Source organism: Haliaeetus albicilla, chromosome 23, assembly GCF_947461875.1.
Source record: "Haliaeetus albicilla chromosome 23, bHalAlb1.1, whole genome shotgun sequence".
In the NCBI taxonomy this organism is placed as follows: domain Eukaryota; kingdom Metazoa; phylum Chordata; class Aves; order Accipitriformes; family Accipitridae; genus Haliaeetus; species Haliaeetus albicilla.
The window spans coordinates 23,263,650-23,291,628 of record NC_091505.1 but is presented as its reverse complement, the minus strand read 5'-3'; the positions used below and the strand labels follow the sequence as shown (position 1 = coordinate 23,291,628).

The following is a 27,979-nucleotide window of genomic DNA, read 5'->3' as shown; positions in this document are numbered from 1 at the left end:
CCAATAGGTGAAGGATGTGATTATTCCCTTATACTTGGTACTCATTACACCACATCTAGATTACTTGCATCCAGTTTGGGGCCCTCCAAAACAAGCCAAAGGTAAAAATATACATATTGTTCTTCTGCATTACTTGTATTTCTCTATACATCAAGAATTATTTCCCTGGAGACTTTTCTGCAGTTCCTGATGCTAGTGTATCTAAATGCTTACCTAATATTAATCTTTGTGACAATTCTGGGAGATGAAGATGGATTTGTTGTCACATTTTGCAGCCTAAAAACAGAACTGCAAAACATTTAAATCAAAAGTTTCCGCAGAATTGAGATCTCCATTTCATAACAATAAAGACATGTTTTCTTCAGAGTATGTAAATATGTAACAGTACAATATATTATTGCAGCTGTAAGTGCTCACCATTTCAGTAAATTATCAGAATATCAGGCAAAAAGATATTAAGGAACATTCATGTAATAAGCAGTTATTAAGCCTGTTTGCTGTGACTTAGTGCATGAGAACCCCTTTGCATAAGCAGGAAGACCTGCAGCATTTAACTGGCATACCCTTGAAAAAATTCTTGCTCTTTCTGCATTTTATGACACATTCACAAATTCCGAAACAACTGAGACAGGAGTCCTAGAGAAAGTAGCCTTACGTGTTGCATAATCCTGTTCACCTCTCTAGCAAGTCCACTCTCTGGACCTGAATTGAGGTGGGGTTCCTGTGAGAACGTAATATCAAATACATAATCATAGATTGTATCACATTATAAGAGCATAGTGGAGCCAAATTTAAGTTCTGTTTATCATTCTAACTCTGACATATTCTAACTTTTAAAAGGTTGACTTTGAAACCCCAATATTGGCTTTTAATGCTTTTATGTATGTAAATTTCCTGTCTAGGAAAATAATCCTATTTATAAGCAGAAACTCCATCATGTGATATTCTAACAGGATTAATCGAGGATTAGAATCTTTAGATCCACCACATAATCCTCTCCAATTCAAGCCAATACTTAAATCTCAGAACTGGAAAACGGCTAGGCAAATGGAACACTAGAAAGTGGAGATGTTGCACAGAGTTCAGACCAACTGAAAACAGTGTGCTGACATCGCAGCAAAAAATACATCCATGAAACTAGTGTATCATGCTTAAAGAGTATGAGAGTGCAGTACTATTTGTTTAATAATGTCTTTATGTTTTGAGTATTAAAAATTTTCTATAAGGAACTTCTGTAAGGAGGTATAGTATTTGTTAATTACTGTGTAATTAACAATGTCTAATATAACACTTGAATATATGTGTGTGTATAAAGACATATACAGGACTATTTCACATTTCTTACAGACAGCAATCTTTTGCTGGAGGAGTTGGAGTTGCTGGTACTCAGCTGCCATAAGGGGAGTAAAAAGTTCTGCATTAAGGAGACTAAGAATGATAAGAATATTTGACACCAAAATCATATCATACTATTCGGGTAAAAGAAATAATAAACTTGATCAGAGTATACTTAAAACTGTATTTATATAATGATCAAAATCTCTTGCATTAAAATCTTACCGTTCAGTAGATATAATTAACAAGCGTATGCCATCTAGTGGACATCAGCAAAGTTTCCTCCCTATTCGGGATTTCCCATGTACTCACTATATTCTTTTGCAAAATACAAGTAGCTAGGGAGATAAGGATCTGCAGTTGACATTAACAATGTCCAGATGCCAAAACAATACTTAAATATTTCTCAAGTCTTCTGTTATGGAATTAAGATGGTTTATGATGACCCTCTGTGCAAAGGTAAACTTACCCTTAATATACTTCTAATCTCATGAAAAAAGAAACTGCACATAAATACAACTCTGCTGTTATCTCATTCTTCTGTAGAATGAGGAAAGCCCGTTACTGTATGCATTTGTATTAATAATATATATATAAGAAAATCAGTGTGCCCAAGTGAAGCTTCCTCAGCTTTCATTTTTGTCTCTGAAAACTGCAATAAATTACAGTAATTAATAAGACACTCATTTGCATTTAAGCTATTAATAGCGGAAATGTTGCATCACAGGTTCTTCATAATGCCATGTGTAATGATTCCTAATTTAATTCTTACATCTAGTAATTACCATATAAATGTCAGTATTTTAGCATAAATGTTACAAATGATAATGTGGCGTCTTTTTAACATTTGCCAACTAATCAAAATAATAGTCTTTAATGCTCTGAGTTTGTGGTTTCCTTGAGAGCAATACTCCTTTTAATTATATTCACACAAAAATTTTGTTAAAAATATGATTATTGTTTTTAGCAGTTTTCAAATAACTGCTCAACTGAGGGAGAGCTTAGGGATTATACTGTATAAAAGCATTAATAAAAAGCATTTTTATGTGAACTATAATCACCCATGCTGTCAGATGTTGAGCTTGACTATTATCTCATGCATGTAGTCTGAATAGACTACAATGCAATGTAGTGATGTCTGTATATAGCCAGCCTAAAGTGAGAATCAGACCTTGTCTCCTGAAATCAGCCAGAATTGAATTACACTGGCCAAGTGGCTGGTGAGGGAATTGACATTTGAGGAAGGAGAAGGAATATTAGCAACGCACAGAGCAGTGGCAGTCTTACGGCTACCGTTTGTCATGCTGCTATCCAGTACCTCAGGTCAGCGTAGCAAAGAATATAGTATACTATACTACTAATATTGTACTAGTTACACAAGTAAAACAGTACAGACTTTTAAAATTAAAACTGTTGTGATACGCTTTTGGAACTATTCCAGTGATTTCTAATTTAACTTGCACTTTTCAGAGAACTTCACTCTATAAATTAACCTTTGCATAAATTTAAAATCACCACGGGGTGGTGGGGGGAACCCCCATCAGCTAGGACTTCTTGAATGAAAAGCTATCTGTGAGAACAGACTGTGCAATAAAAAAAGAATAGTGAGATACATAGAATTGACCACATATTATAATGTAACAATAAACATAAGGTTTAAATTTAAATATTGGCAACTCTGTTATTTGCTACGTGGAAGATGAAGAACCATTAACTAACTATTGATGACTTGTGTTGATTGCAGGAAAAACACAGCACAGATTAGTAGATTAAGATGAAAAGTACTTAGGATATGGTTGGTTTTAGAGTAACTTGACAAAGCAATTGCTGGAATTAGAAGTGACTATTTAAAGAGTTAAGACTATCTGAGGAACTTCTTCATTATCTATTTCCATACAAAGCAAATGTGCCATTTATATTCCCTAGAACTTTCCATATTGCTTCTATTAAACTCAAATTGAATGAACGAATGAAGATTATAACTAGGGATTAAAAATATATTGTATCAAATTTAGGAAACATTCCTTTATTTAAGTTTATTCTAGAGATCTTACAGTCTTATAACTAAGAGAATTTGAGCGTGCTGTATTTTAAATGTCATCTCCAGTTGAATGCAATTACTGGCTGGTTATTCATCTTTATATTCCTCCTCTTCCTCATTTATTAACATCAAACAAAATTTGGATAATTTCATGTATATGTTCAGAATCAAAGTTACAATAAAGATATGAGACAGTTACATAAGTTGGCAGCCCTCTATGTGTCTTTGAGTAGGACACAAAACACAGTCATCTAAATACATGAGAAGAGGTGGAGGGATCAAACTTTTATTCCTTTAGTTGATCTTTGGAAATAAAACTACGATGTACTTAAATATACTCAACAAGATTTTCCAATTCACCCAAGAATTTTTTAGATGTACAACATCAGTAGTTATTGAAAAGAATGATATTTCTAAGTCATTCAAGGGCTTTTGAAATTTTTACAAAGTATCGGTTTGGCTCGCAAATGTAGATTTGATGAGATCTGTATGGATTCCATCCATTCCACAGGAAGATTCAAATGCCTATGAACATGCTAAAGAATCATAGAGCAGGTCAGTCTTGTGTATTTGTAGACAAACTGTTTGAAAGAAAAGGTATTTTTTATTCTTTGTCTTTATATAGTGCCTTCAAAGCATGCCACCCCAAAATAAAGAGCTTCTACTTTGCAACAGACTGCCTTGAAGAAATGAATAGGTAAGTTATGTTTCCTCTTTATCGTGTTATATTCTTTATCGTGGTACTGCAGTAATTGAAAATAATATTTCATCTCGCATAGAAACGTACTCTAGGAGCATGATGTAATGCTGATTGATAGTGTTATCAGTACTTAGTCCACTTAGTCCTCCATTAATTTTAGTACATACAGTACATTATGTGGCTCGCCCTGCTGAAATTTTCTGTCACAATTCTGCAAAGGTGTGACAGGAAAGTTAGTTGTGTTGGTCTCATCTACGTTCATTAGAATTTTTGTTTGTTAATGGGCATAAAGTTTATCACGCTTCAAATTTTTTGTTAATCAAGGCTAGAAATATTACTGTGGGATGAATGTTTCTGGTACATAAAAACAATGCAGCCACACCAAAGCTCATACTTAAGAGTATGCCCACATGATGGGAGAAGATATTTTAAAGTTAGCTGTAGTGACGATCCACAGTAATGTTACATGACCTAAAACGAGAGAAAAGCAATTTGAAGCAATTTTTTTAACAGGAATGGGATTGAACTAATGAGATGCATTTCTTTTCATGCCAGAATTTGAGGGAAAACAAACAAACAAACAAAAAAACAACCAAAAAACCCCCACCCCAAACACACCACAAAACCCTGCTCTCCCCTGTCCACCCCCAAGAAAAAAAAACCAACAAAAAAAAAAAAAAAAAACAAACAAAAAAACAGTAGTAACTAATTTTATTCATTGCACCGCTGTCCCAACAAGGAACAGAGGCTAGCAAAGTTCAATTGTTGGCATTGCTGTGTGTTTTTAAATGTCCTTGGATGTGCTGGGAGGGCATTCAGAACTTGACTGGACAAGGCCCTGAACAACCTGATCCCACATTAAAGTGGCCCTGCTGTGGGTGGGGTGTGGGAACAGATGACCTCCTGAGATCTCTTCTAACCTAAATTACTCTGTGCTTCTATTTTGTGATTCAGTGATGGAGGCAGAGGTTAGATAAAGGTGGGATGGTTCCTTTGATCCTCAAAGGCAGAGTCAAGTGTTCCACCTCCTCCTGTTACTTCAGTAATTTGTTTATTCCCAGCTGAGGTAAAAAGCAAGGATACATGGGACAATGTCACCATACTTTGAAGCCTTAAATCTTTCCTGGCGTAGACTGCTGAAAATTTGAGATTTAGTTAGCTCTTTCTGTTCACAGACTTAGAAAGACATGACTACCTCAGGATACAGCTGGACTTTTTCTTTGGAATACTAATGTCTAAAAATTATTTTTAAATTGAACATTTATATTCTGTGGCTTACATGACCCTTCAAGACATACTGTATTGATGTATAAGACTGGCTGTATTAAAACAGTTCAGGCTAGTTCATCATCTACTGATGATGAGGATGAGGTTCAGTTCTCAGGAGTACCTCGCTGCAGCTAGCTGTCATTTTTAAGATATAAATTTGCTAAAAAATATTTTTTCCAATGTTAATAATGTTCCATTGTTCAGCTGTGGAATGTGGCTGAGATTTGTTCACCAAAGTGAGCATCTTCTGCTATTTTTAACTATGCATGGTCTGTCCCTTGACGTTAGCTATTTTGATAGCCATGATTTGTTGAAGTGCCATTGATCATATCTTTCTATTATACCATAAAATGTTCTGACTTGGGAAGTCTTGACATACATTCAATAAACTGCTCTTACAATATTCATTGATTTTTCTACACTGGGGAGCCAAGGAAGCTGTCTTTATGACAGTTTACACCCTTCGTGGAGAGTAACAGTTGGAAAGGTGCCAGGATGTATTTTCATATCATACTGCCATGGTGGTTTAGAATTACAAAAGCCTTTTTCAGGACTTTTTGTGTCTGCTTCCCATGAGAGAAGACAAAGGGTGAAGTATTTTTTTACATTATTTTTCCTTCAGAAATGCTGTAATTCACTCCCCAACCCAAATGATAGATTACTATGCTACCTCTGTAAAATCCCTGGGCATCCCCTGCAGCATTTTACATGCTTCCTGGAATTCCTTCTCCCAGATATCCTGTCTGAAATTTGAAATGAGTAAGCAAGACTCATAGATGAAAAATGCACTTAAAATACTAATTTCACAAATCTCTGTCTTCCCAGCAAATTGCTAACCATGTAATCTGAGGAAATAGGGCAAATACTCTGCATGGTATCTCACACTCCTGCTGTCACTGCAAAATTTAACTGGATTTTCTATGCTGACAGAAGGGTAGATCTTTCATGCTGAAAAGTAAAGGAGTTCTAATACGGAGAGGAACATAGCATTTCCTTATTCACTATGTGGGGAACGTATACCCTTTCTTCAACTGCATTTACCACCAGCTTTTGTTTTAACAGCTGTTTTTACAGTTTCTTACTTCAGATTCACTGTTTAATAATTTTTTTCCACTCCACAATATTTATCTGCATTTAATACTGCATTGCTGTTGAAAGAATTGTATACCAATGGGTAGTAATTGATTTGTGTGTAGCAGACAGAGTTACTCTGTTGCAGCTGAATTTTGCCTGCTGTGTTGCATGGTGCAGACAGCCTTTGGTTTGCAAAATTAATGCTCATGCTGTTTTATCAGGTCTTACATGAGCATAGTTGTGTTCTTAGAAATGAATTAATAATGAAATTGATGAGCTCATCTTTTGCTTGCCACGGTCACGGGATACTCCAAGCTTGTTAAAGGCTTTATTTCCCAGAAGTGCTTTATCTATTACCATACCATGCATAACCTGTTTATAGCTTTAACACTCCTAAGGAAATTAGCATTGAATTTAATATTCAGTTGTTTTACAATATTTACTTTATTTAAAACTTTCATGTGATTGAAGTATGCAGTGCAGTGCATTTACAATCTCCTCGTGGACTCCAACTACTAAATTTAAAAAAGTTCCTATTTTAGGCTGAATAATTTGATCACATTTGATTTGAATAACTGGGTTAACTTTGCAATTTTAATAACTCCCTTAAATCTTTTGCATTCATTCAAAAAATATAACAAATATCTGCTACCCACCGAAACAGAATGATGATTGATTTTTGTAAGGGTCACTCCCAATATTTTCCAAGTAAAGACCTGAAAGGTTCTAACACAATATTTCTCTTAAAAAGAAACTGTTTGAAAATTGAAGTATTCTGAATTAAATCTCTATTGATTATAAGCAAATTTCAGGGTGCATATCCTCTCTATTTTTATGTATGGAATATAACCAAGCAAGTGACTCAAGGCTTTCCCTAAATCATCCTGTTTATTACTAAAGTTCATTCAGCTGTGTTCCTTAAATTTTCAGCATGTTAGTCTGCTTGACAGATCTTGGCCAAATCAGATGGGAGGCCAGTATTAATGCATCTTTTACAGTTTCTATTTACTTTCAGTCTTCACTTGCAAATAAGCTAGCACCTAACAAAAGATCTTGGCAACTAAAAATTTCAGGCATATGCCCCTATTAGACATTGCCCCTCTTAAACAAGAGTTCCTGGAGAAGTGAGCAAGAGAGTAAAGATGTCAGATCTGTCTATCCTAATTTAACAGTTCTTTAACAAATAGAGCCAAGCAAGTTAGTGCAGAACATGAAAGGTACTTTTCAAATAGAAATCCCTGAAATGGAGATTCCCAATGGTGTTGTAAGTAAACATAAACAGCAGGTTTTCCCCTTCTTCCTTTATGTTCCTATAAACCTGTTTCAAACCCAGGAAAAATAGTCCATGCCCGAGGCCACTTCAGTCCTCTAATTTATTGGTCTCACATAAAAGCTCATAAGTTGCAGCCCAAGTAAAACAATTTTCTCATCAGAATTAGCCGCAGGCCCCAGAGACTGAATGAAACCATGATGTATATGGGAGTGAACAGTGCAATAGTAGAGCTGCAGTGCTCTGTCTGGGGAAGATACTACACCAGGAAGTACTAGTACAGAGCTGTAAGTCTTCAAGATGTCCTTTTTTTGGCTAGCCACCTAACTCATCCTTTCTACAATTGATGGGCTATTTGCCATAGACTTGTGAACTACCATTTCCCCCTTAATACAGTTTGAGAGCCACTGGCTTATAGAATTACACTAAAGGAGTTCAAAGGAGTTTTACAATACACAATTGCAATTATCCAATACACAATCCAAATTAGCATTCAGGTGTGAATTTATCCCTAATGCGCAAGAGGTAGGATTTGCATTGGCTTTCTGTACTAGTTTAAATTACAAAATTAACTTAATCAAATTCTGCTTTAAATAATACCATCGTGAATTAGTATAGTTCTTCTGGGAGCCAAACAGTTCAACTGCATTTAATATAGCAGGTTTTGTGATTACAGTGCTGTACCACTCTGTGATGAATGAACATGCATTACAGTCACATATTGTGATGTTATACTGGAGATACTACGTTAGCACTGCAAAATCTGAAGTTTTTAGTAATAGAAATAAGTAATACAAATAATTAATACAGGCATTTAACAGTATTGTTTGGCCTATTTGATCTGATTTCTTTAGGAGTATGTGGAAGTAGAATTACATAATTTCACAATAAATTATCCCATCTCTTAAAAAAAAATTCCTCTCTAAACCCCCCCCAAACCCACCCATACCTTTTCAAGCCATACTAAACTCCATTCTCTTGCTCATAAAGCATGTTTAATTTCTCCAAAGCTTTCTTTTTGGGCCAAGCATTGGGTGAAAGCTAGGGTAAAAGCTTGAACAACTGGGTAAAATTTCCAGCATGCATCAAATGTTAAGAAATCCTGGCTTGGATTAATTTTTACAGCTTTTCATCCCTTACCTGTACTTTTGTAAGAAAGACTATCTGGAGAATACTACGTGGTTGCACATGCTGAAGCATATATAATGTCACAGTCACTGCAGGAAGCAGCAGGTGTATGCAGCAGCTAGTACTTGCCTTTAAGTGGATGCCCAGAAAGTTTGGTGAATTATCCAGAGTAACATGGTAAATCCAATAGGACAAGGTTACAGTAGGGTGATATTCAGTAGCCGCATTTGACTAATGAGGAAAGTACCTCATTGTCATCTTAATAGATTCCTTTAAGTACCAGTTTGAAACTCCAAGCCTGACATAACAATGACTACTCTTTTTTGATTTGCCTAAGCGGTGTTAGTGCTGCCACAAACGTGTTTGTAAATGTGTTTGAAAATTGGCAAGAGAAGTTCCAGTTGAGTGAGTTTTTTGTGACTGTTTTGGTAGATTTCCTTAGGCTTTATTATTGGTTTTATCTGAAATTATAGTCTATCATAAAGTTACTGTGTGCATATTCTCTGTGATACACAACTATATTTATACAGTAAAATGCTATTTCATTTGTTACCAGAAGGGTAACTTATTTGCTACAGAAGTAGTGAACTTTGTTGTCTATCATCCACTGGGGAAAAAAAAACAAACCAAACAAAAACAAACCCCAAACACCAAACCACACTTCTGGCAACAAAGGCATAGTTATGCATTTGGTTGACAGGGTGAAGTTAAAAAAAAAAAAAAAGTCCCACTAAGTGCATGAAGTATATGCACATGCAAAGAGGGCATAAATTGCCATGGTTCACTTGTCAACTCTTAAGCTGTCTGTGGCTTTTTCATATTTTTCCAGCCTGACAAATCTAGGAAGACAATGCATGAAACAAGATCAACAGAGTCATGTCAAATTATCAAATCAGAGAGTACTTACAGTTTATCCCATGAATGATTTTACTTAACAAATTCCAGCAACTGTGGCAAATAAAATAGTAGAAATACAGGCTGCTGAGAGTTGATATATTTGGAGAGATGAGATCATTGAGAAGATTCTGCTCAGTGTTATATTTCTCTGTGAGACATCACTTACGTTTTTGAACTTCTTTTGTGTTGAGGAAAACCAAGGCATCATTTTAACCATACCTTTTACAGGAACCTTTATTCTGTTAAATGAATATATTACCTGTATAACCTTAGAAAATAGTGAAAATAATAATACCTTAGGAACCAAAATGGGAAACATATTCATTTTTTAGGTGTCCAGTAAGAAAGACTGGTCAGGAAGAAGCCAGCATAACAAGTACAAAATAAATTTTAAAATATAATTCTGTATTGCACAGAATTTTACAATGAGTTCTGGAATCCGATTATCCCATGGATGTAAAAAAATATAATACAATTTTTTAAATCAGAAATTAAATATAAATTGCACTGAATAAATTCTATGTATGAAATAAATGGTTCAAGGGAATCCATAGTTTAATAGACTTAAAGATAATTTAAGTCAAATTTAACTTCCACTTTAGTTCTGGTTTTTCCTTTTAACAAAATAATCTCAAGTGTAGACGCAATCTCAAAAGCGAAGAAAGGTATATTCCTGCACTGAAACATTTATAATACAAACCTGAGATGACATAAAAGTGCAAGTATTAATTGATGAAAAGATGCAAGAAAGATAGGAAATATATAACTATTTATTTATTCTATTCCTTAATGCCTTGGTATTTCATTGGTTTCATTCTTAATGGAACATTTAACAGAAGGAAATAGTGACAGTGGATAGACTCTTTCTTGAATTTTTATACCTTTTCAGGATATATCCTTTATTTACTTATTCACTTGAACTAAATAGTTTCTTCTACATACTACCCATCTTGTATATGCAAAAAGTGTATCTGGCATTGAGGATAATAGTAAATAAAACTTATCTGAACCACAGAAACTTGCTACTTCCTGACCTGTTCTCCATGGATTTATGGACTGGTTTTAACAATAACCCTAAAAATAACAGCCTTGCACCTCTTTTTTAAAAAAACAAATGGTTACCCTCTTGCCTTTGATTTTTGTTCTCCTACACTAAACGAGTAATAGTTCCCTCAAATTTATTATAACTGAGGTTGTCCAAGTAGTTTTAGGGGTTTTTTTACTTGTGCTGTTTTGTTCTGGACTGCAGAAAGGAATAGCCAAGTGGTGAAGTGTGATGCCACTATGAAAACTATTGTTGCCTTCAGTCCCAGAAGCTCACACCGACCTTGGACTGGCTCATCACTACACTCAGCAGGAGTAAATTATTAACAGTCAGTAAACAGAAACTTACTGCATTTGTACAATGACTAATGGCGTATTCTTAATATAGTGTGTTAGGACAGTGAAGCTATATGAAATTGTTTCCCCGGTTGTTAGGTCCACTTTTTAACATTTTCCAGTGTTTTTATTAAATGATCAGTAAGAGAATGTACTCTTGACAACCGGGGCATTTCAAGCATGACTCACTCTTCAGTATCAAGTTTTGATTATTGTCACAGCTACTGAGTTCATCACTGCCCTCAGTGCCTTTGTAATCATCACTTTCCAGGCCTGGGGGTAGAATCAGACTCTCAGAAGAGGCCCTGGGCTGTAATCCCCTGGTACTAACCAGAATTATCTCAGTAAATTTAACTTAACTTCCTACAATGCAGCTCTATTTTATCCCAAAGCAACGACAACAGTGCCTGTTTGTAATCAACAGAATTAATTAAAGCCTTGTCTGGTTTATTTAGAATTTAAACCATTGAGACAAAGTACAAAACTTACGTATTTAGATGACTTTATCTGAGGTTTACCTTTCCCTGCATTTGGTTCACTAAGGCATAGGTGATAAAAAATAATTAATACACTTCTTGGTGCCTTTTAAATTGTTACAGAGGACTTCAGTAAAATAGATTATATCTCATGGAAATGTTGTACAATATTAAAGGTAAAATGTAGCAAAGTATCCTTGGGATATTTAGTACGGCTCCATGTCACCACAACTAATTTCTACCTAGAATGCAATCCCTGTGGTTTGTTGAGTGACCTAGACTCAAACTTAGTGAAACATGCTGTTTAAGTTGTTTAATTATCAAAAGAAAAGAGTTGTTGAAATTATCAAAGAAAAAAGGAAGGGCTTTGAGGGGAAGAGAAGCCCAACTTTCTGCCTCAGGGGGCCAAGATATATAGAGATGTACATGTAAGATTGCTATACATGTACCTGCCAGAATATCTCATGTCTTTTTGTGATCACATGAAATTCAAAGAGCTATTAGGGGTACAGCTAAATTAGACAAACGATCTCCTGGGTTTTTTTCACTAGAGCTGCTTGTCAGGTGTAGAATAAAGTCTTGCATTGCATGACCTTCAATTAAACATCCAGTCATCTATCCCTTAGAGAGTCCAATTCTGACACATACTCCCGTTGCCTTCCTGAAACCTGTCATTTGCCTACAAGGCATTCAATGCAGAATTCAGAAACAAGTGGCTGAGTTTCCAAGCTTTCCACAGAGAACTTTTTATAACCTTGTCTGCCTGTTTTCTTAAAGATGAAGTAAATCAAGTAAATTCATCAAGTTTACACTGTGTTCCTTTTGAACTGAATTTGCATTTCCTAGAGAAAAAGAATGTTAACTGTAAGAAAAGGATCTGTAATCTCAGCACTTCTATAACTCCTGATTAACCTCAAAAACATTCACCCATGCTTTTTTTAATAACACAAAACCTAAAATTGAGATTCTTTTTCTTTTATCAGAAGAGATTTTATCATTATAAGCCACTGAATGTCATCAGATAACCCTTTTTGTTGCCTTGACAAAGAGCTCACTCTAAATTGTGGTAAATGAGGTAAGAAAGTACTTATAACTATAGCTGGGGATCTTCTGGCCCTTTGGAAGAGAAAAATCTGAGCAGTCTTAGAGAAGGAAGATTACCTTCTGCTAATTCCAGATTTGGACATTGAGGCCATATGAGTAAAGCTGATACTCTCTGTATGCTAAGAATATCCATGTTCTCCTGAAGGTTAATATTAACACTTTGACTGTTATCTATATATGCTTCCAAGATTTGAAACCCTCCAATTAACAATAAGCAACAAGATAAATTTGGCAAGAAATATAAGACAATATAAATTTCTGTGTGCTGACCCCCAAAGTGGCTGAGTCTGTTTTAACTTTAAAAATGGTAATGAGTCCTAATTTATCATTGGTGCTTAAGCAGAACCTTAGTTGAAGTTGCTGAGGCATTCTGCTTAATTGCCAAAGGCATATGGTAAAGTATGACTAAAACTATTTTGCTCCAATGCTAATGAGTTTAGAAACTCAGGAGCAACTGTTGAAAAAATAGTGAATACAAATGCTTAATAATGAGCAAGGGTATGATGTCATTTCAAGTACTGCAACAAAGAATATGCCTTTCAAGAGAAGCAAATGTCAAGTGATCAGCATGCTGTTTGTTGAATGAAATTATGCTGGTGAGCACGGTAGACATGCTCTTCTGTAAACCTGTTAATCCATTTGAAATTTACTTCCTTCACGATAAAGACGAGTTATTGACATGCTGATACAAACAATGGCTCTGTAAGCAGTCTTAACCCTGCAGTTGATATTTGTGAAAACTAATCATCATTTCCATTTTTATTTCCAATTTGCTCACTTCTGTTTTAATATTGAAGGGCAAAGCAATATTATTGTACATATTTTCATAGTTTTGCAATTAAATTAAACCCTATAACAATTCCCTGTAAGAAGTAAATGTTGTTGTCCCCTTTGGATACTTATGAAAGTCATCAGATATGTAGAACAATTTCCTGAAGGCCATAAAATGAGTCAGTGTTATATCCAGTATTACAGATTAAGATCATTGCTCTGAGCAACTGCAGACTGTTTCTTAGAAAAGGAGATCAATACGTGCCGAACTGTGTGCTATTTTTAGTGGAGAGTTCATTCTTCCTTCATTTTCTGCCTCCTTGTTGTGTATGCCATCTTCCATATACTATGCTATTAGACCAATAATACCTTCACATATGTCTTTAGAAGCTTTTTGTCTGTTCTAGTACAAGTGAGAAAGAATTACACTGAATAGTTTTCTTGTTTTAATCTGCAAAAAACCTTGTCCTTATGATGTAGTATGTATTGTTTACTAATGTCTTTTTTGAATTCTTTGAAAGATGTTTTTGTCATGATATGATTCATTAACCAAGAACATAATTGTCAACAAATTTTATGTTGCAACGTTAAAAAAGAAAAAAGAGCTGCTTCTAGAAAACACTTAGGTGCAATGTACTAGGAAATTAATGACAGAGTAAATAATTTAGCCACTGAGTAAGGGAATACTTAAGAATGCATCCAAATCAATACAGACGTCTATTAATCGGGCTTTTTTCTTTGGTTATATTTCCTTGTTGATGAAAGTAAGCTGACTCTTGATTTTCCATTTGCTGAACATTAAGAAGTGACTTTGCTCTCTACACGTTAATTTCCTTTTTTCCTGTCTTTCAATTATATATTGTATAAACATCCAGTAATCTTATGTAAAGAAAACTCTAAAGGTATTTTCCCCCAAACAAACTATAAAATTTTGCTAATGAAACAAAGAATCTTATTTTTGATCAAACTAATTAATTTTGGGACAAAGAAAGAAACCAGAACATCCAATGTGAAATGCAAATATTGAAGTACTTTCAATTTACTGAGTCTTGTTTTAGAAACCTAAGATTCTATATTAAAAAAATCAAAGGAAAATAATGTTGATATCACAGCTCAACAAGCCTAAACATTTATATCACCAGTATCATGAATCTAGACTGGCAAATAAGCCGTGGAATACTGTCATAGTCTGTTTTAGCTTTTTGAGTATACAAATTTAATACAACTTATTTCCTAATACAGGTTTTCATAGAATTATTATCATAATTCTATTTTATTTTATAGTATTTTGGAATTTCAGGCAAGTTCTTGAAACTAATAAAAGTAGCAATCAGAATAAATGCAATATGCTCCTTTACACAATGTCTCTGGAAACCATTCCACACAAATAGTTTGCAGATGAGGCTTAGAGAGGATTTGATTCTGCTTAAGGTGGAGACAGAGCTGGACATTCTCTGTTCTGCACAGACTATTCTAAAATTTTTGCGCAGTCATTGCTAAAATTAGCATATTAGTATGTATGCTTCACATTTTCTTGATGATATAAGGAAGATTGATGTCAGGATTCTTCAGTTTTCTAGGCAGCAGAATAAAATGCAATGAGTCTGACACTCCACTAGGCAAACATCCTCCAGCAGATGTGAATAGAAGTCCAGAAGTACATCTGCATTGCATATGAACTGCAACATCCTTCACTTAAAATTATTAATTACTGAACACATCTGAATCATTATTTTAATAACCTGAACAGTGTTCAGTTTTTGGACTAAGCATTGTCATTGACTTTTCCAAATGTTAAGAATACGTATGCCCTCAGATTTACACTAGATGTTCCTTTTAAGTATCCCTCTTCCTCATTTTTTATTGTTCTATTAGATGGATGAATCGTTTGGGTCTCGCAGCAATTGGTTACACACCTGATGACAAGGATATTCATCCAGATGAAGGTAATGCTTCAGACATTATAATTAGGAGAAGAGAGCAGAAAGTACATATCTGTTCATTATTTGAACAAAGTTGGAGATGTCATAACTGACTTCTTTATTAACATACATGCCATATATTTTAAAATATCAATTTTCATAAGAATCCATATCCTTGAAGAACTATATTTATTGGTGCCGTCACCAAGGAAAATAAAATCCTGAGTTGTAATTTTAAGAAATACTTAGAACATGTGATAAAGAGAATGCAAGGTTCAGGGTGAGGTATGATCTCCCAGACCACAGCCGCTGGGTATGCTCATCACGCTAGAGCAAGTGAAGACATCACAAACACAGGTCTATATATGCTTTAGAACTGTTTTTGCATCTCCTGAGCTCAGGTGCCAGCCATGCCTTTTTCACCATCACCCATGGTGGAACCTGTTATGCTAACGTAATTAAATTTAAGTGTTGAGGCTCAGCTCTACTTTGGCATCTAGAATAAAGTTTCTCTTTGAAAATCTGTGACCAGAAGCTCTTTTTTATGTACATTGGGAGTTAGATGCCTGACCTGCTTTCTGTAACGCTATCCCAAAACATCTGAAGGTTCTTCTACATATCTGTGTATCTTAGGTGCCAGACATTTTCACAAGTCTGTTCCTTAGTGACTGCCAAGCCACCTAGGTGACTGTGAAATGTTTACCTTTGCATGCTAATGACATTTTTAAAATGCGGGACCTGCTTTCTTGTGGAAAAGCACACGAGTGAAACCCAGAATGCTTTGTTAGCAGATTACTGGAGTGAAAGCGACCAGGATGACATCGATGGCTCTTTAACCCTGAAGCAGGAAGGCTCTTCAACACTGTGTGACACCTATCATCGAACACCCTCAGTGAGTTATAAATATTGCATTTGACAGTAGGTCACCAAAAAATATCTGTGTGCCTTGATTTGCTTTTTCCTTGTTTTGGAATATTTAATTACCATAAAGGCAGAACAAGGGTGGATCTCACTATAAGAGTGACATTACTGCTGTTCCTCATGAGCTAAGACCTGACTGTTTCCATAACAAGTCAATTACAAAGGAAGGAGAGGTAAATGTCACCAAACTGTAAATATGACATTTTTTTTGTAGGAGTTGGGAGACTACACCTAATAATACGAACAGAATATTCAAATGTTGACTTTGCTGCAGAATATGAAAAGAATGTGGTGGATGGCATAGTTTGTGTTAGCTGAGACTGTTTTTCAAGTACGAATATTGGATGCTAGAGGTTAAGATCAGATCACATTCATGCAGTAATCATGTTTTAGTACAAACACTTTTTTTAAGAACATATCTTTAGAGGCAAGGGTATTTTTATAATATGAAGCATTGTGTACAATACCATAGTAGTGACAGTATTTTCTGTTAGTGTCGTAAGATATTAAGTAGCTGATAAAAGTACTCCTAATGTATTGTGTACAGACAGGTTTTGATAACTGAGGAAAAAAAACCCCATTTTGTATATGAAGAGGCTCTTGTAGCAAATAACATTTATATAATACGGAACATAGACAGGCTGTAATAATTATTCTATGTTTCTAAGCGCAGATAGGACTGTTTTCTATTTTTCTTTCAGATTTTTCTTCAGCGTGAATGACACGATCCTCACACAGCCAGAACCAAAGAAAGAGTGACTGAGACAACAGCATCACATGGGTGAAGTTCAGACTGATTTTCACCCATGTGATGCTGTTTTATCAACTGGGATACAGGTTAAGCCCCTCCCTTTCTGTTTTTCCACTTTTTTGCCTTTCTCTTTGTTTTTGAATTAAAATTATACACAGACCCAGCAGAATTATTTAAAATAATTTGAGAAGTTCAGCAGTCCCCTCAAATTCAAAAATCTTCCTGGGTGCTGAAGTTTTCGGTTTTGGTTTTGTTTTTTTTTCTGTTTGGCTGGATACTTATACCCTAAAAAAAAGAAAGGAAATCCAGTTATGGTTTGGGGGACTTTCATGTCTTCACAGCACACTGCTGGACTGAGTGTAAACTGGACAGGTCTTCAGGAAACCTGTACCAGTATTATACTGTTCTTTCCAGCAGGAGTTGCTCATGGGCAGAGAATGTGCAAAACAAGAATAGGGAGTGGTTAAAACATAACACTTGCATAAAAGTTCTCACTGCTAATTATGTTCTGTTTACAGAGGTTCATATTATGACATATCAAAACACAAACATCAGTCCATTTTATTAGTATATATCATATAATGTTCTATACTATAATAATTTTCTTGGGTCTGTTCAAAACGTTGTCTTATAGTCAGATGCTTTTGTATCTTTTCAGGTGAATTCTTCAAGTCCATTCCCTGAAGCCAAACACGGTCGACACTTTTCAAGTGAATCAACATATTCTCATTCTTCTGCCGAGGATTCTCGACAAGATGTAGCAGGAAGCACACACTCATCAGGGTGCAGACCTCCCTACCGAGAAAGACGCTCATGGCAGGATCTGATAGAGACTCCATTAACCAGTTCAGGGCTCCATTTTCTTCAGACTGTTCCTCCTGATGCAGAGTACATGAGTGGCCGGCCTGGAATGTCACCAGACAAACGAAGACAAGCAACGCTACCAGTACAAAGACGTCATAATTATGAGCAGGATGGGCCTTTCCCTCTGGTGGAATGTCAAAGGGGACATAGCTCTCATAGCAGGCCACAGAAGCAACGTAGTCAAAGCCTTCCCCGAAACAGAGATGTCAGGAGTAAGGGACGTGTAAAGTCCATAGAAGGAACAGATGACAAGCTAGAAGAGAAAGTTCCTATTAGAAGGCATAATAGTTTCTGTGCAGAAGGTAAGTTTTTGGAGATGTTCTGATCCTCTTTACTGCCATTGAAAGCCACAGCAATATTGCCATTATTCTCGCCAAGGTTTTTATGGTTGGACTGTTATATGTTGGCAAATTCCATCAGTCACTACACAGGAGTTTACTTGAAATGCTTGGATGTAGTGCTAAGAATGTAGCTTTGGGGCTGATCAAAATGTTCTTGTTTTATCAAAACAAAAATTGGAAAACGGTGTTGTAGGGTTACTTTATACATGAATTTGCAGTATTGCTTGCTGGTTTTAGAGACTTCATCTGAACAATTAGATTTGTTGTTAGGTTTCTTCATCTATTTTCTTTCAGAAAACATAAAAGAAATTGGAGAAAATACAGATGGTCTGCAAGAGCTATACAAATCTCTGGAACAAGCTAGTTTGTCAGCTTTTGGAGAGCAGCGTCCTTCCACCAAGCAGGAGTTCCGCAAGTCTTTTGTAAAGCGATGTAATGATCCAGTTATCAATGAAAAGCTTCACCACATCAGAGTTCTCAAGAGCACTTTAAAAGTAAGGCTTTATCGTTAATCTTGTGTATAAGCAATAGGAACTAGTAAAAGTATAATCTTTTAATGTTTTCCAAGGATGAGGCTTTCTCTGTAGCTTTAGAATTAAGTTCCAAAGAAACTAAAAATACTTGAAAGCAAACATGTTCCAGATTAAGGAAAAAAAAAAATATTATTTGGCACTCTTTATAGGCATGTTGTAGAAAGTGCCAAGGACTGAGTTGTGGAACAGTTTAAGCTGTAATAGTTCCTGAATATAGGTAAAAGATTCAAGTGTCCATAGTAGTTTGCCTAGCACTTCGCATTAAAATGTGGCATAAATTTCATTTTGACATGTACTGTGTCTTTCTGGAATTTGATAGGCGAAGGAAGGGGACCTCACAGTTATCAACAGCCTTCTGGATGATCCCAACTTAACATCAAAGAAGTTTAAAGATTGGAAACTAAAGAACTATGAGTTTTTCCTGGACATTTGTGAGTACAGTGCTGCTGTGAAATCTCAAAATGGAGCCTCTGAACTTGCAACCTCAGCACCAATGCTGACACATACACACTCATTCATTGAAACTCACGTGTGACAGGACTCATATCCTGAATAATTGCTGGGTGCCATGAAAAATTGAATAAAACAAACACTGTAATATTTATTGATAATGTACTCAGCAGTACTGTAAATAAGTTGGGTAAGAGAATAGTGCCACAGGATGCCTACTACATTGCATGATAAGACAATAATATTCTTTATGATTTTTTTTGTTTGCTATTATCAACCGATGTCCGTATCAAGCTCTGCATTAGAAAGAAGCAGTGCAGAAGTGTAACTGAAAATAAATACCAGTATATTTAATGTACTGTATGAAAACTAAGCTTGTAGTATGAGCTCCTACAATCATTTTATATATTTAGATATATATAAAGACATATCTATGTATATAAAATGTAACATGGTAGTTGACATTTACTTTTAAAATGCCCTAAAGTTCACGTCTTCACACATTTTTTCTTAAGAAAAATATGAAATGAAAATATAAACACATTGGCCACTCTTAGAGATGAACGTTTATTTTTGCGACATTTCCAGGTAGTGACCATCTTTGCAAATAAAAGGACAGAGTTATCAAAATGTAAACTCAATCCCTATAGTGTGCCTTAAAATGTACACTGTACATCTAGCAAATAGATCCCAATCTGGCCCTATGGGCATACTGTACATGCCATTTAGATACTGTGTTTGTAACATACTGTGCCTGCCTTTAAAATGAATGAATATAAGCAAGCAGGTGTGGCACAGAGGTTCAGATATGAGTAGAACAATGTTGGTTGTTCACTAATGCTGCAACTTAAACTGATTTTAATATAATTTGAATTATTTCATGGTGAAAGAAAAACATCTGCACTCAATATGGTACATACTGCAGGTTTTCATAGTTTCTTCACTGTGAATTTAAGTGACACATGACTGTGAGTCACGAAATTCAAAAAAGCTCTGATGCTTCAAGGATGAGAATTAAGTTGAAAAAAATCCTGAACTAATCAATTAAATTCTTTAATAGACTGACATCTAGAGCTGAGTAAATTATTCAAAATTATGTAATGTCTGGCAATAATTTTTAACTGTTAGTAGTACATTAGCAAGTGGGTGAAGTTATTCAATACATCATTTGAAAACCAATCTGTATTGATTGGTTTGGGAAGACACACAAGTCTCATAGTGTATTTCACATCCTTGCCTGGATGAGAATGATTTCTAAGAATCAGATTTTGGAGAAAATATTTGTATTCTTGGGGGGCAGGGGGGGAGAGGAGATTGCTCTGAATGCTATTGAACATAAATTTCAAACACCCATTCACAATTTTCTTTATGCTTGCTAGAGTATTTCTAGAAAGCAGAACAAAGAGGATGTGAAAACAGCTGACGTCATTTCACTTAAACACAGATATTCACTGATAATTTTTTCACAAGCTAAACCTAGTTGTCTCTCACACATCAAGAGCTGTAGAATTGATACAGTTCAATATAATATAGGAAAAAATGTTATCCCAATGAGGTCCTAGTATCGAGGAAGAAATGTAATTATTCACAAAGCCAGAACTGGGTGAAGGTATCCCGTTTATTTAGTTCAGTCTCCACAAAGCAGCTGTGGTGTGCTTGACCTTGGCTGGCCACCAGATGCCCATCAAGATGCACTCACTGCCCCTCCTCAACAGGACAGGGGGAGAAAATAGGATGGAAAAGCTCGTGGGCTGAGGTAAAGACAAGGGAGACCGCATACCAGTGACAGTCATGGGCAAAACAGAGTTTACTTGGGGAAAATTAATTTAATTTATTGCCAATTAAAAATACAGCTGTAGAGTGAGAAACAAAGACAAAACTAAAACCACTTTTCCCCCACCTCCCCCCTTCTTCCCAGGCTCAATTTCATTCCTTCGTTCCCAGCTTTTCTACCTCCTTCCCCCCTCACTGGCGCAGGGAGATGGGGAATGGGGGTTGCAGTCAGATCATAACACTTTGTCTGTGGTGCTCCTTCCTCACACTGTCCCCCTGCTCCAGTGTGAGGTCCCTCTCACGGGCTGCAGTTCTTCAAGAACTGCTCCGGCATGGGTCCCTTCCATGGGGTACAGTCCTTCAGGAACAGACTGCTTCAGCATGGGTCCCCCATGGGCCACAGTTTCTGCTAGAAAACCTTCTCCTGTGTGGGCTCTTCTCCACGGGCTGCAGGTTCTGCCAGGAGCCTGCTCCTGTGTGGGGTCTCCATGTGCTGCAGTTTCCTTCAGAAATCACTACCTGTCGAGGTGTGGGGTCTTCCACGGGCTGCAGTATGGGTATCTGCTCTGGTGTGGTCCCCCATGGGCTGCAGGAGGACAACCTGCTTCACCATGGTCTTCTGCACAGGCTGCAGGGGAGTATCTGCTCCAGCACCTGGAGCACGTCCTCCCCTTCCTTCTTCACTGACATGGATGTACACAGAGTTGTTTCTCTTACGTTTTTCTCACTCCTCTCTCTCACAGCTGCTCTGCAGCGTTTTTACCCTTTCTTAAATAAGTTATCACAGAGGCACCACCAGCCTCCCTGATGGGCTCAGCTTTGGCCAGCAGCGGGTCTGTTTTGGAGGCAGCTGGAACGGGCCGTGTCCAACACGGAAGCAGCCCCGTACCTTTTCTCAGAGATGCCACCCCTGCAGCCCCCCTGCTACCCCCTTGCCATGTAAACCCAATATAGCAGCTGAAGAAATACAATTCAGATTTGTGTTTTGCTCTCATTTGCACTGGCATTTATTTGAACCACAGTAGAAGCAGTGATTAAACAAATAATTGTCTATAACAATATAAGAAGTTAGTAGTAGAGAAGTATTACTGACAACTGTTTTGAAGTTCTTTGCATCACACAGGCAATTGAGCCACAGCATCATTGCAACAATTGCATAAGAACATTTGGATAGAACATACAACATGAAGGCATATTTGGCCTGCTTCAACAAAGTAATCAACTCTATGCTTAAGAATCACTGAAGACAATGGCTCCTTCCTTAACCGCACACATTGGAGCTTAACTGTATTTCCATTGAAGTAAATGGCAAAACTCCAGTGACTTCAGAGAAGCAGGATCACATTGTATATGTTTTGCTTGAATATTAAACGTGCACTTCACCCTGTCTAAGCACCTGAGGTAATAAAAAAGATACAGGAAATAGAAAACAACAATTTGCCACCACAGGTTTCACCAATATCGGAGCTGCAGTATTCATGCAAAACATAGAACTAAATCGAAATGTATTTACTATGTGAACACTGTAGTTACTTGACAACTGAATAGCAGAAGCATAAATAGAGAAAATTTGTCTAGCTTTTCATATCAGATCTCTCAAAGTTATATATTTCACTATTTTTTAATAGTAGCCTTCATATAATGTGGGAGAATTATTATGCAGTGAATCAAGCAATGGAGTAAATTATAGACTCCATTCAGAAACCAATTCATACTATATGTGCAAGCAGTGAGAGATGGTCACCGAATTAGTTAAATGGATTCATGAAGAAATTTAAACATGCCTTTTGTTTCAAACCCAAAGACGGTTTGTGCTTTCATAATAAAAAGATCTATGTGATTTTAAAATAGCTTTCCAAAAGGATTTCAAATGCCATTGTATTGTAAATCAAGACAGAAATTACAAGTGTCCACTGATGATATTCAATGAAGTCTCTAGTAAACAATGAAACAAGCTATTTCTCTTCTAAAATGCTACGTACAGATATAGCTGAAAATGACAAACATCATTAGGAAGATACATTTCTGAAAAATAATACAAATAGTAAGGAAAATAGACAATCTCAATTTTAGTTTCTGAAAGTTAAAAAACTACATTTCTGATATATGAGTAGATGAGATAAAAAGTTGAGACATATTTTGCTCAGCTTATCTTTAAAATCTTTCAGTATCATGAGTTCATCTTTTCTGAAATTCTGGGAGTCATGAGTCTGTAGTCTGCTCATGGAGAGCAGTTCTCATCAAATATGATTTGCACTGAGTAGTCAAGATAAATTATTCAAGAGATTCATAAGGTGAACGGAGAGGCACTGGAGAAATTTCCTGTAATGGGGTTAAGATTAACTGGGAGAAAAGTTTGAAAGATTTGTGTAGCATTGCTTATGCCTTAGAGCTAGCAAAATCTAACTGTTAAATTAAGCAATACAAAGACTTTATTCTTTCACAAATGTCAGCTGGCATTTGAAAGTCATTTCACGAGAATTTTGTCATACTTGCATGAGTACCCAACGCCATACTACAGCTCTTCCCTCCGCACCACCAGTTTCTTCTGTCTGGATCTAGGAACTAATCTAGCTATACTATAGAAAGTAATGTACAAAATCACCATAGCACTTATTTGGAATTTCACAATCTTTGAAATAACTGGAATACAAAGTGCAATACAGATACTGTATTTAAAAATCCCTGCACCAAATCCTGCTTACGTATTAAAATATGTCAAATTCTCCTGGACCGAAAGGTACTTAAACACACTGTACAATGCAGCTGAAATTATTATGGTAGTTTTGATCCCATACTTTTCAGTGAGAAAAAAAATTTCTTCGCTGTTGAGTTCATCAAGGGAAATAAACAGCACTGGTACAACACATTTATCAACTTCCTAGATTTCCTGCCTGAATGCTTAGACAAAACTTAGTTCTTAACACACGCAACTACATGAAGAGATTGTTTGGATGTGTTTTATTTATCTGGATCTTATTAAAGCTAGTGTCTTCCCTCAGAATTCCTGCAGGTAGAATGTCCCTCAGCCAGCACAATTTATTCTTTGACTCCACAAGCTTAGTCTTTTTGTTACTGGCTAGTTTTTATTATAACTGATATAATGCTCTCCCTAAGCAACTGATTCCCCTCCTTTTTAACACTATTCTGCATTCACTGAAATCTCGGATCTTTGAAAGCTATCTTAGTAGCTATCTCAGCAGCACTTCTTCAGAAAACTGAGACCTTTTTTTCTTGATTTCATTAATTTAAGTCAAAACTTTCCTGAGCTTACTCTAATTGACATGAACAAGAACCAAAGGAGGAGGAGGAGGTTCTCATCAGTCTGTATGTCCACATTCTATAATACAAATAACACAGAAATACTGATCCCACACTCTGTAACAGCACAGGTAGGATTACGTTTGCCCTCACAGTAATCAGCCCATGTTGGATTGTACAGGGCGTCTCTACCCTCCATACCACAGGAGGTTGCTTCACTTCATTGGCAAAACCACCCTGCTGTTTCATCAGCTTCTGATACAGCTCTACTTTCTCAAACACATCATGAGCGCTTCTTGAACTGCTTTAGCTCTATAAGGAAAGACTAATCAACTAAAAGACTTCGGAGGATGAGATTTTCCATCTTTTCCAAGCAGGTAATTCTAAATATAAGTTGGTTAATACTCAGATCTAGACTGCTGTCTTTTAAGCTAGAAATGTAGTGCACCACTTGCTTTTTCCAAGGAGAAAGAAATGAGTGTTGCAGAGAATTGCTAGATGTACACGGCCACTTAACTTCATTCTTACTGTCTTCAGCAGTTATAGCCAAAAGACTCAGTCTCTCATCCAAGGTTTTGTGAAGGATAGTAAAGGTACCTTTGAAGGGGTTGCTTTACAGAGGCATTGGGAAGTGCTGAGCCTCATCGAAAATTGTAGAATTCTACTGCTGACCTTTAGCAGATTTCACTTTGAATGTTAATAGGACTTCTGGAAGAAAAATGAAGAACCTGGTATAGAAATTGTTTAACTTAACACAAATCTGAGGAGAACTAATAAAATTCTTGTAACTCCTATTTTTGTCTCTAGTAATACAAATCAGACCTAAGACTATCACATAGCTTATTTGCCATATTCTCTCATCATTTAGTCTTGTCTTCCAAAGTAATAAAGGCATTCTCTTCTGCAAAAAACTAGTGGTACTTATGACCAAGGTGATATATCTGGGGATTGTTTACATCCTGGTAAACCTTGGCTGTTGGGCCCTTGAGGTGGGACAGCTCTGCCAGGCAGAGCTATTTCGTGATGTTTCACCAACGGTTTGGACAAACTCTTCATGCAGTTGGGGCCAAACTGCTTCAAAGGTGGGTTGTTTAAAACAATCCTTGGCTAGGGCAGGATGCAGCCCAACTGATCAACAAAACTTAAGCCCCATCTGCAATGCCTCTCAGCTACCCCCAAAACTGTAATACAAAGGATGCCTACCATACAATTATATTTACAGTTTAAACACTAAATCTCTTTGTGTAAGCAAATCTTGTATCTCTACAGAGATCCTGACTACTGTCTCTGACCCAGTCCTGGAGAGATCCCTTAAGACAGAGAGCACAGGTCTGTTTGTATTACTGGGCCTCAGCCCTGAAAATACCATTTATAGTACACCCAAGTTGCTGCAGCGTAATGTTAGAGAAGTAAGTGGTAACTTGGTCTCATAAAGGATTTTTAATTTCTCCTTAGTTTTCACAATAGGGAAATTGTGCGTTTCTAGGGAAGACAGAAGGGTGCAGCTTATAGCAATGCCTTTTTGCTTGGGGGAGTGTAGGTTTGTAGATTTTCCACATACCACATGCCTTAGACCACTGAGCTTAAAATCTTATTAGAGACAATACATCATCTTCCCTGTTGCCAAATGATGTTTATTTACCACTAGTATAAAAAATGGGTAATAACAGGAAAGATTGAAGAAGCAATATTAGCTAATTCATTTATATTAAGTAATAAAAAGGGTTTTTTCTTCTACAATGTTTCCCTCATTAAAGCTAAGGTTCAGAGTAGCTTTTTCAGGCAAGCTACTGTGGGGATATGTTCCCCATCTCCTCTTTGCCCAGACAAATTCACACTGTGTGGCTGAGGCTCTCAGTGGGCATTAACTGGGCATGCATCTGAAAATCAAACCTGAGCCATATCAGTTGATGAATAGAAAATATATTGTTATTTAAACAGAAACTAATAAATTGTATTTTCTTGGTTGATTTTTAAAATTATTTTCTTTGCTCCCATTACATACAAGCATAATGTACTTCTGATCCGTTCCATTCCCTAATGTGTAGGCAGGTGACTCTCTATTCTTGATACAACTAATAGACAAAGCAGCATTTTTTTAAAGCTTAGTTTTTGCGTTTTACAGGTTATACCATACTTCCACATTCAGAAGGAGGATTACAAATAATATCCTTTAAGCTTTTAGCAGTTTTTGAGATAGCTGATATACTACTGGGACCTACTCTTAATAAAAGTATTTAAAAAAACTCAGACAGATACTGCCTGTCTTTACCTTCAGGAAAAGAACCATATTCATTCTTAATGCAGGCCAGACAGTTTATTTTTATCAGACACATACAAGTGTTAAAAGTGACAATTAGGAACTTTGCTGTATGCATTAATGCCACTGTATGAGCAGTATTTGAAAGAAAGCAATGTTGTAAAAATTATAAAATCCGTCAGCAAACTGTTGTTTGACCAGCTAGACCCTCTAGCTTCTGTCCTCACATTTCTACAATATTGTTCATTCTCGGGCATTGGTGAGGGTATCAATACAGATCTTTTTACTAACTGTAAATGCATCTGTCTGAATGCTGCAGATTAAATAAGGACACCACATTATACATATTAACTCCATTGCATTTTTTTTCACTAGCAGCCACGAAACAAGTATGTCTTAACAAATCTTGTTCACTGGCCAAAATACCAGTAAGAACCTGTTACCAGTTAAGACTTCTGTTTTACTGAGAAACAAGGATTTCAGCTTAAAAATCTGAAAAGAAAACAGGTTAGGATATAAGAGAAATGCACTAGTATTAAGAAACTTTTTACATTTGACACATACTGTATTACAAAGAAAAATATCCTTGTAAGACCATTAATTGCTGGGCCATAGGTGACTTCTGTCTAGTTTACTAAAGTAGCTAATAAAACTTGTATAGAGAGCCTTTTTTAGATAATGCTTATATGTATGAAAATGTATGACACCCTTGTACTATGGCTTGCACTTTACTTGCATTAAACTGTGAAGTAGGCTGTAGTAATGTCTTTGTATATTCAGGGGTTGAAATACCAAAGCACTAGAGTATCGTACTGCTGGTGTTCAACCTGTACTGTTGATTAAATCTGAACATGCTGACAATGTGTATTTTGACAACCCCACTAACTTAAAATCTTTAGCAAATAATGCTATGGGGTCTCCATGGTCTTTGTTTCTTTGTAAATATAAACACTCTTACTGTTTCTGTAGCAATAGGAGGTTATAAACCAAACTTTCACTAGGACTGTTTTCAATAACAAAAAAATCTATAGCGCCTTGTATAAAAATCATGGAGACTCCATGACCTGTGGGCATTTTTTGTTTACAAGCAGTATGTATATATGTATTAGAGGCAGAACTGTTATTTATCACAAAGTTATGTTGTGGATGATTCTTTCTAAAATAAATATATGTTTTCTGTCATTATGAGAAATAAGTATTTTAGAGCCATCTCGAAAAGTCTGAAGTGTCAAAGCTTCAAATATGCTAGTATATCTTCCATGTTTCAGCCTTGTTTTTCTAATCAGCTGTGAGATGAACTGAGAGGTAACGGTAAACCACCTGTCTATGCCAGGGAAAATGTCTTGAGTTGTGTCACACTTCAGGAGCATTCTGCAACTTTTCTATAATCACCATCTCACTTAAGCGCTTTCATGAGCAGATGCTCTACCGATACCGTAGTAAAGTCCCTCAGCTCAT

At 36.2% G+C, this 27,979-nt stretch overlaps 1 protein-coding gene and 1 long non-coding RNA gene across 2 annotated transcripts in view; one reads left to right on the top strand and one right to left on the bottom strand.

The window, feature by feature from the left end:
- The window catches only part of LOC138690753 (connector enhancer of kinase suppressor of ras 2-like), a 212,728-nt gene extending 192,510 nt beyond the window's left edge, over positions 1–20,218 (top strand). The window contains exons 19-24 of the mRNA XM_069811546.1: positions 4,002–4,073; positions 15,321–15,391; positions 16,156–16,259; positions 17,698–18,205; positions 18,539–18,738; positions 19,097–20,218. Of these exons, the coding sequence (XP_069667647.1) occupies positions 4,002–4,073; positions 15,321–15,391; positions 16,156–16,259; positions 17,698–18,205; positions 18,539–18,738; positions 19,097–19,312 (1,171 nt within the window). The 3' untranslated portion in view covers positions 19,313–20,218. The remainder of the gene's footprint in view (positions 1–4,001; positions 4,074–15,320; positions 15,392–16,155; positions 16,260–17,697; positions 18,206–18,538; positions 18,739–19,096) is intronic.
- An 815-nt stretch (positions 20,219–21,033) lies between these two features.
- LOC138690754 (uncharacterized) lies at positions 21,034–25,249 on the bottom strand. The gene is made up of 2 exons (XR_011329533.1): positions 24,859–25,249; positions 21,034–22,396 (listed from the first exon to the last, which is right to left on the bottom strand). It is a non-coding gene; the product is annotated as an uncharacterized lncRNA (long non-coding RNA).
- Positions 25,250–27,979: the final 2,730 nt, after the last annotated feature.